Source organism: Urocitellus parryii, chromosome 8, assembly GCF_045843805.1.
Source record: "Urocitellus parryii isolate mUroPar1 chromosome 8, mUroPar1.hap1, whole genome shotgun sequence".
Lineage (NCBI taxonomy): Eukaryota > Metazoa > Chordata > Mammalia > Rodentia > Sciuridae > Urocitellus > Urocitellus parryii.
In genome coordinates this window covers 128434288-128443196 of record NC_135538.1, presented here as the reverse complement: position 1 = coordinate 128443196, position 8909 = coordinate 128434288, and the positions used below count along the sequence as shown (strand labels likewise).

The window sequence follows — 8909 nt, the reverse complement described above, 5'->3', positions numbered from 1 at the left end:
TAAGAACTCCTATAGGTGTTAAACTATATAAGGTACATATACTGTGGTGTGAGGTGTTATTGGAAAATATTGGCATTTAGTGAATAATGCCATCAACTTTCTGTTCTGCAATATTAAAGAACTATTTCAGATTTATTGCAATGGATAGTTTTGTTTAAAGGTAACAGTAGTTTTTCAATGTAGAAATTACTAAGATAAATTTAGATGTTCTCAAAAAGTCTGAAACAACCATTTTTGATGAACTTTGTGTCATAGTGTATAAGAAAAGTTAGTTCCCTACCCCAAACCAGACATCATTGGAATAACCTTGTGTAGTACCAGCACATACAAGTTTAGATGAGGACTTTTGCATCTTTTCTCCTTTTACTTCCCACCTACTACCTGGCTTTTTTTTTCATAAGCAAATTTCTATGCTTGTTCAACCTCTCGCACATCTCAGAATTCACTAGGAGGGATCCCTGACAATCTAGAAACAAACATATATGAGATAGTGTATAGATTAATATATGAAGAAGTTCAAGAAAATATTGATCTGGCCATGAGATGGTGAGGTAACTATATAGAAAGCTAAAAATTGAAATTGAAAGAAAGATAATACTCCTGAGAGTTACTATGAATCATGTAGTATTTGGAAGCAGGTATTTTAAGTAGGAAGTTTTTGAGACTGATGTCCACAGCATCTTTCATATGAATATTTGCTCTGGTTTTGAGGGCCACCAGATTTTAGTCAGTAAAATTTGGCTTGATATAGCATAATCAGAAACCCCAGCATTCTCTTTTTATACCTAGGCATGGTTTACTAAACATCCATTGAGTTTTTGCACAGACTTTTCCCTTATTTTAATATACCTAGCCCATTAGTCTTGTCACATTCAAATTCATTCATTCTTCAAAAAGTAATTTAGTGAAATTCTCTATTGTCTTTAAAATATCAAAATAAAATAATTTCTATACTCTAAAGCATTTTATTGTAGTATCTAGAATCTTTATAACTACTAAGAAATGACATTCTATGTCTCATTTTTACCATTCTCTCTCTCATATTACTTTCATTATGATTTGAGTATGTCCCCCAAATGCTCATGTGTTTGGAACTTATTTTCAAAGGGAGAGATTTGGAAAATAGTGGAATGTTTAAGAAGTGAGATCTAGTAAATTGTGGTTAGATCATTGGGGGAGATGCTCTTGGAAAGAGTTAATGGAACTTTCATGGGACACAAGATAGTTCTTATTAAAGCTGGTTGTTACGAAAAGAGCAAGTCTTCTTTCTGAATTTCTCTGACTTCCTTTCTCATTATGTTCTCTCTACTTCTCAAATGAGCCCTCACCATAATGCCATCTCAAATGTAATGCAGGTGAAGGGGATGTCACAGGAGCTGAGAAGATTCTGGTACAATGCACTTAAATTTTCAGAACTATGTACTCAAAAAATATTTTTATTTATTTATAAGTTGTAGTTGAACACAATACCTTTATTTTATTTATTTATTCATTTTTATGTGGTGCTGAGAATTAAACCCAACTTCTTGCATGTGACAGGTGAGCACTCTACCACTGAGCCACAATGCCAGCCCCTCAGAAAATATTTTTATGCATTTATATCTCTTTATACATTGGCCTGTTTCTGGCATTTTGTATAGCATTATAAAACAGACTAAAAAAGTTCTGTCTTATTTCTAAAGAAGACAGGTGAGACTTTGCAATGTATTATCAAAAAATTCTGTAAAAGCTTTAGAATAAGAAGTGTTATGCATTCACTGAGTGATCTTTAGTGAGTGATTAAATATCTTTGAGTTTAAGGCCTCTTACTATGAGAGTGAGTAGAACATCTAAGATTACAATTTAAAAGCTCTGGGATAGTTTAGATGATAATGGCTTAGCATTTATGATTCTTATTTTTTTTATATAATTCAAAGGTGATATGTTGTATTTCTTATATTCCTCATGGTGCTTAGGTTAATGTATTGCCATTTACTTTGGGACTCAAATATGTTGAATTTATTTTGTTTAGTAAAGCAAAAGCAAGAGTTGTTCCTTGGAATATAGCAAAGACTCTATGAGAATGTTTTTATTTTTAATGGGAAGAACTGTCTCATTGCTACTGATCAGAGGGAATTTACACCTTGATGACACCCATTAATCAGAAATGGTCTGAACTGACTAGATCAAAACCATTAGAAAACCATGAATAAAGAGGCAGATTAAAAAAATAGGTTTGTCTAGCACCATTTTGAGTCTGCTATTAGAGTACAAATTACAGTAATTTTTACCAGTGAAAGGACTCAAAGACATGTAGCTGCATTTTAAGCCTCCTGTTATTACACAAGTCACCATCAATCATAATACCATTGTAGGAAGAGAAATATAGATCTTCACAGGCAGAAAAATCAAATACAAAAAGTGCAATTTGCCTTATTCAAAAAAAGACCTCGTTATTTATGTTATACTTCTTTTAGCTGCCAGGTTCCATATCTTTGGGCTCAATATATTCAACCAGAAGAAAGTGGATTTGTTTTATGCAAGATGAGTTAAGAACTGGTATAATTAGATTGTAGAGAAAACATATTTTAACTTGGGGTTCAGTTGTTTTAAGTATGATGGCTTGCTCAGGAAAGCAATGCAGGAGATTTTGTCCTCAACTTCACCCAAATTGTATGGAAAATAATTATTTTTTTAAATTAAAAGTGGAAGCCACAGGCAATTTACAGCAGATATTGTAATGTCATGATGAGACACCAAACTGCAGTTGTTTTTCTCATCTTTTTTGTATCATTGATTGCTGTGGGAATTGATTTGAATGTTTTAAAATATAAAAACCATATTTAAAAATAAACATTATTTTTTTTTAATTTTAAGGTAATTTAACGTTCATAGCCTAACGTCATAGTACACAGTATAATTACCTCATATTTTTCTAATGTAATCCCAAGACAAAGGAGTTGGGATATATTTTTCATGAAAAAAATGTTTACTAAGTAAAATTATGTTGTTCCATGTATCATACTTTTCTATGCAGTATATGTTTGGCCTTAAGATTAAAAGAAGTGAATGCCTTGATGGGGCTGCCAAAAGGTTTATATTATCTTGCCCTGGTGAATATTGTGGCAGAATATATGGAAGATGAACCAGAAGATTTCTGAAATTGTGTATTTTTGTGGCTGGAAACTGTTGACAGGTGCATCATTGTGAAGTTGAGTAGTTTCAGAAGTTTAAATTCAGTCTCAGCAACTTAGTGTGGTTTCAAGCAACTTAAGACAGTCTCAAAATTTGAAAAAGTGGAGAGGGCTTAGGAATGTGGGTCAGTGTTTAAAAATACCTAAATTTAAACTAAAATTTTAAAAAAATAAAGTTTAAAATATTACACTTCAGTGTTAAACATCAAAAATAGATTTCATATAATTCTTTTATCAGTATTCAAAAGTGAAAAAGTAAATATTGATTTAGAAAAACAACTATATTCTTTCAAAGATGAGGTTTCTTCACTATTCATGTATGGTATTTATGACTGATATTTCTACAAAATAACTTGAAAATGCTTAATAAATTTAAGCAAAAGTTAAAGACAACTACTTATTTTCTAAACTTAAATTTTGAGTTCTGTATTTTACTGATCCTCATATACATCAAGGTGTAATGTATAGATAATAAATTTACTATACTCTCACATTTATTATAAATGTTTCATTGTTATATAAGGCATACATTTTGGACAAAATCTGTTCAATGTTCACTACTAGTATGAGTTTTCAGATGTTCAATGAATTTAAAATTTAAATACGTTTTGGAAATATTATTTAACTTTTTAGGGTTTCTGGGCACAATGAATTCTCCAAAAATAAGCAGTGTTTAAGAAACATGTGGCTACAATTTTTTTTCCCATTTGTATTTTCTCTAACCAGTATGTATCCACAGGTACTGAGTATTGGTGAATAAATTTTGGAGGCATTGTCACATTGTCAATTTTCACATTTCAAAACTTTCTCTATGCTATGGTTATTGTGTTGATGATTAAATGTTGTCCCTTTCTTAGAGTAATGGTACAATGGTCTCATTTGTAGAGCTTCTCTCCAGTGTTTTCTCTGATGTCTAGTAATGTATGATATATAACTTAAAATGTTTCTACATTCTCTACATTTACATGTCTTCTTTCCAGAATAAATAGCCTAGTGGTGAAATGAATTGATTTCTTATTAAGATATTTGCTGTGTTGTTTTAATTTGTAGGGGTTCTTTTCTGTATAAATTCTGTAGTTAATAAGGTTTAGTCTTTCTTTTTTTAGTGTTTATTTTTTAGTTGTAGTTGAACACAATACCTTTATTTCACTTATTTATTTTATGTGGTACTGAGGATTGAACCAGGATCTCACAAATGTGAGGCTAGCACTCTACCACTGAACCACAACCCCAGCCCCAAGGTTTAGTTTTTCTTTAAAAGTTATTATCACTTTATTCACATTTCACATTCACCAGGATGTCCTCTGTTGTGGTGAATAAAGTTTTATTTTTTATTAAAAGTGTTGCCACATTATTTACATTTGTAGGGCTATTCTTCAGTGTTAGTTCTGTTGTGGTGTATAAGGCCTGTTTTATTGCTAAAAGCTTTGCCACATTCCTTATATTTGTAAGGCTTCTCTCCAGTGTGAGTTCTGTTGTGGAAAATAAGGTGTGATTTTTGACTGAATGCTTTGCCACATTCTTTGCATTTGTAAGGCTTCTCTCTAGTGTGAGTTCTCCTGTGGCAAATAAAACCTGTTTTCTGAGAAAATGCTTTGCCACATTCTTTACATTTGTAGGGCTTCTCTCCAGTGAGATCTGTTGTGGCGAATAAGGCCTATTTTTTGACCAAAAGCTTTGCCACATTCTGTACATTTGTAGGGGTTCTCTCCACTGTGAGTTCTTCTGTGGTTAACAAGGTGTGATTTGTGACGAAAAGCTTTGCCACAATCTTTACATTTGTAGGACATCACCCCAGTGTGATTTCTGCTGTGGTAAATAAGGCCTTCTTTTCTACTGAAAGCTTTGCCACATTCTTTACATTTGTAGGGCTTCTCTCCAGTGTGAGTTTTCCTGTGGCGAATAAGGTGTGATTTTTGACCAAAAGCTTTGCCACATTCTTTACATTTGTAGGGCTTCTCCCCAGTGTGAGTTCTCCTGTGGTAAATAAGGCCTACTTTTTGACTGAAAGCTTTGCCACATTCTTTACATTTGTAGGGCTTCTCTCCAGTGTGTGTGTTCTGCTGTGGCAAATAAGGGGTGACTTTACACTGAAAGCTTTGCCACATTCTTTACATTTGTAGGGCTTCTCTCCAGTGTGTGTTCTGCTGTGGCAAATAAGGGGTGACTTTACACTGAAAGCTTTGCCACATTCTTTACATTTTGTAGGGCTTCTCTCCAGTATGAGTTCTGCTGTGGCGAAGAAGGTATGATTTTAGACTGAAAGCTTTGCTACAATCTTTACATTTGTAGGGCTTCTCTCCACTGTGAGTTCTGCTGTGCCTAAAAAGGTCTGTTTTTTGACCAAAAGCTTTGCCACATTCTTTACATTTGTAGGGCTTCTCTCCACTGTGAGTTCTGCTGTGCCTAAAAAGGTCTGTTTTTTGACCAAAAGCTTTGCCACATTCATTACATTTGTAGGGCTTCTCTCCAGTATGAGTTCTGCTGTGGCCAATAAGGTGTGATTGTAGACTGAAAGCTTTGCCACATTCTTTACATTTGTAAGGCTTCTCTCCAGTGTGAGTTCTGATGTGGCAAGTGAGGTTTGATTTTCGACCGAAAGCTTTGCCACATTCTGTACATTTGTAGGGCTTCTCTCCAGTATGAGTTATGCTGTGGCGAAGAAGGTATGATTTTAGACTGAAAGCTTTGCTACAATCTTTACATTTGTAGGGCTTCTCTCCACTGTGAGTTCTGCTGTGCTTAAAAAGGTCTGTTTTTTGACCAAAAGATTTGCCACATTCTGTACATTTGTAGGGCTTCTCTCCACTGTGAGTTCTGCTGTGCCTAAAAAGGTCTGTTTTTTGACGAAAAGGTTTGCCACATTCATTACATTTGTAGGGCTTCTCTCCAGTATGAGTTCTGCTGTGGCCAATAAGGCGTGATTTTAGACTGAAAGCTTTGCCACATTCTTTACATTTGTAAGGCTTCTCTCCAGTGTGAGTTCTGATGTGGCAAGTGAGGCATGATTTTCGACCGAAAGCTTTGCCACATTCTGTACATTTGTAGGGCTTCTCTCCAGTGTGAGTTCTCCTGTGGCAAATAAGGTTTGATTTTCGACCAAAAGCTTTGCCACATTTTTTACATTTGTAGGGCTTCTCTCCAGAGTGAGTTCTCCTGTGGCAAATTAGGATTGATTTTAGACTGAAAGCTTTGCCACATTCTGTACATTTGTAGGGCTTCTCTCCACTGTGAGTTCTGCTGTGGTGAGTAAGGTTTAATTTGGCAACAAAAGCTTTGCCACATTCTGTGCATTTGTAGGGCTTCTCTCCACTGTGAGTTCTGCTGTGGTGAGTAAGGTTTAATTTGGCAACAAAAGCTTTGCCACATTCTGTGCATTTGTAGGGCTTCTCTCCACTGTGAGTTCTGCTGTGCCTAAAAAGGTCTGTTTTTTGACGAAAAGCTTTGCCACATTCTTTACATTTGTAGGGCTTCTCTCCAGTGTGAATTCTGCTGTGGTAAATAAGGTATGATTTTCGACCAAAAGCTTTGCCACAATCTTTACATTTGTAGGGCTTCTCTCCAGTGTGAATTCTGCTGTGGTAAATAAGGTATGATTTTCGACCAAAAGCTTTGCCACAATCTTTACATTTGTAGGACATCTCCCCAGTGTGACTTCTGCTGTGGTAAATAAGGCCTTCTTTTTGACTGAAAGCTTTGCCACATTCTTTACATTTGTAGGGTTTCTCTCCAGTGTGAGTTCTGCTGTGGCGAATAAAATTTGATTTTCGACCAAAAGCTTTGCCACATTCTTTACATTTGTAGAGCTTCTCTCCATTGTGGGTTCCTCTGTGGTAAATAAGACCTTTTTTTTTACTAAAAGCTTTGCAACATTTTTCATATTTGTAGGACTTCTCTCCAGTATAAATTCTCTGGTGGTGAACAAGGCCTGATTTTTTATATGATTTCTGGTGTTCACTCTCATTGGTAGTTTTCCATATTTTCTTTTGTTGTAAATAGTCAAGATCACAACTTCTATATTTTGCACTTATCACTTCATGAAATATATGTTTTAGGCCCTTTTCTGGTGAATATTCTTGGATGGGATTAGAAGTCATGGCTGAAAGAAACAAAAATTAAAAAAAAAACCACAATGCCTATTAGACTGGGATAAGTATATTTTGCATACATAACATGAAATTAAGGTAAAATAAGTACATCAGGAATGTAGCAGATTAGTAAGTCCAAAGTCACCATAAATCCAAAAAAATATATTACTTCAATAAAAATGTACAGACAAAATTACCTTGAGAATATTACCCAAATTCTTGTAGAGACCACAGTATCCAAGAGGAGTACATCATGAAGAAGAGTACTATAATAAAGTGTAGTTAACAAACTTTTGTCCTTCGTAAGATAGTATTGTGTATTTAGGAAATATCTACCAGCTACCTTCACTGTCAGTAGAATAAGAGAAATGTAAAACATATACAAACATTTCTGGCTTTTTCAAATAGTGTCCAAAAAATGGTTTTTGTCTACCGTGACATAGAGACATGAAAATAACTAGTAGATTTTGAGTGATAATACCATAAATATTCAACAAGGGTAAAGAGGCAATGGACTCTTAAAAAGAAATATGAACAAAAAATTTACTAAGAAATATATACATATATGTCTATAAAATTTTTCATAAAAGACATTTTAAAAGACTATAAAAACCTTGCATAGCCTATGGCCACAATACTTGGATGAATTCAACACATGACCATCAAGTATAATAAATTGATTTTTATATTTTTACATTCGTGTGATATGAGAATTTCCCTTATTGACAAATTTAACTTTGTTTATTTATAAATATATCATGGTATTTTATACTATATATACAAGGTAAAATGACTAAATAGAATGAATTAACAAAATCATTATTTCACATAATTATCACTTTTGTTCTTACAAGGTATTGTATTCTTCTACTAGTATTTACGAAGAACATAATACACTCACCATTAGGTAAAATAAAACTCTTCACCCTATTATGCTCCATAAAATAAAAATATGGAGACTTTGACTATAATATCAACCCTACACAAAACACAGTACCTGGTGAGCAAAATTTTGCTCACTAAATTTCTGACTTCCACATGTGAATCAAATGCTCCTATATCTGCCTGCCACCTTTCATTTAATTGAAAGTCGTGCATATATTTCTTATAACACTTTAAGAGACAAAATATTTTATAACTAAATAATAATAGTATATAAGTACATATTTTTACACATTTGACATTGATGGGCACACACATTGAGTCCCTAGCTTTAATACTGAGAAAAATGTTTGCACTAACACAAAAGCAGAGGTATCTCTTCAATTTTCAGATTTAATTATTCATGGATACATATTTAGTACTGGAAATTCTGGGTCTTTAGGTCATCCAACTTTTAATGTTTCATGTGTAATGCTTGAGATTACTCCAAAAATTCTATATCACGAACTACAACACAAGTCTTTTTAAAATTGTTTGAGCCATGCTGTTTCTAAATTTCTGTGACTTCTCTCAAACATGAATTACTTTTGCATGGCCTCCCAATTAGCAAATATTACAATGATGCAGCACTGTTCTTGCCTATTTTTATTTATTAAAAAGTTTTTATACTTTTTTCCGAAAAATGGACTATATAATCTACTGATGGCTTCTTTAATAAACAAATAAAAAATAGTACAGCAAATATAAACGAGAAGCATGGCTAAAT

The 8909-nt window shown here is 33.6% G+C and overlaps 1 protein-coding gene across 1 annotated transcript in view; it reads right to left on the bottom strand.

Moving 5' to 3' along the window:
* Positions 1-3614: 3614 nt before the first annotated feature.
* Positions 3615-8909, bottom strand: part of LOC144256538 (uncharacterized) — a 28644-nt gene continuing 23349 nt past the window's right edge. Inside the window, 4 exon segments of the mRNA XM_077801651.1 lie at positions 3615-4804; positions 4806-5230; positions 5233-5376; positions 5378-7272. Of these exon segments, the coding sequence (XP_077657777.1) occupies positions 4543-4804; positions 4806-5230; positions 5233-5376; positions 5378-7272 (2726 nt within the window). The 3' untranslated portion in view covers positions 3615-4542.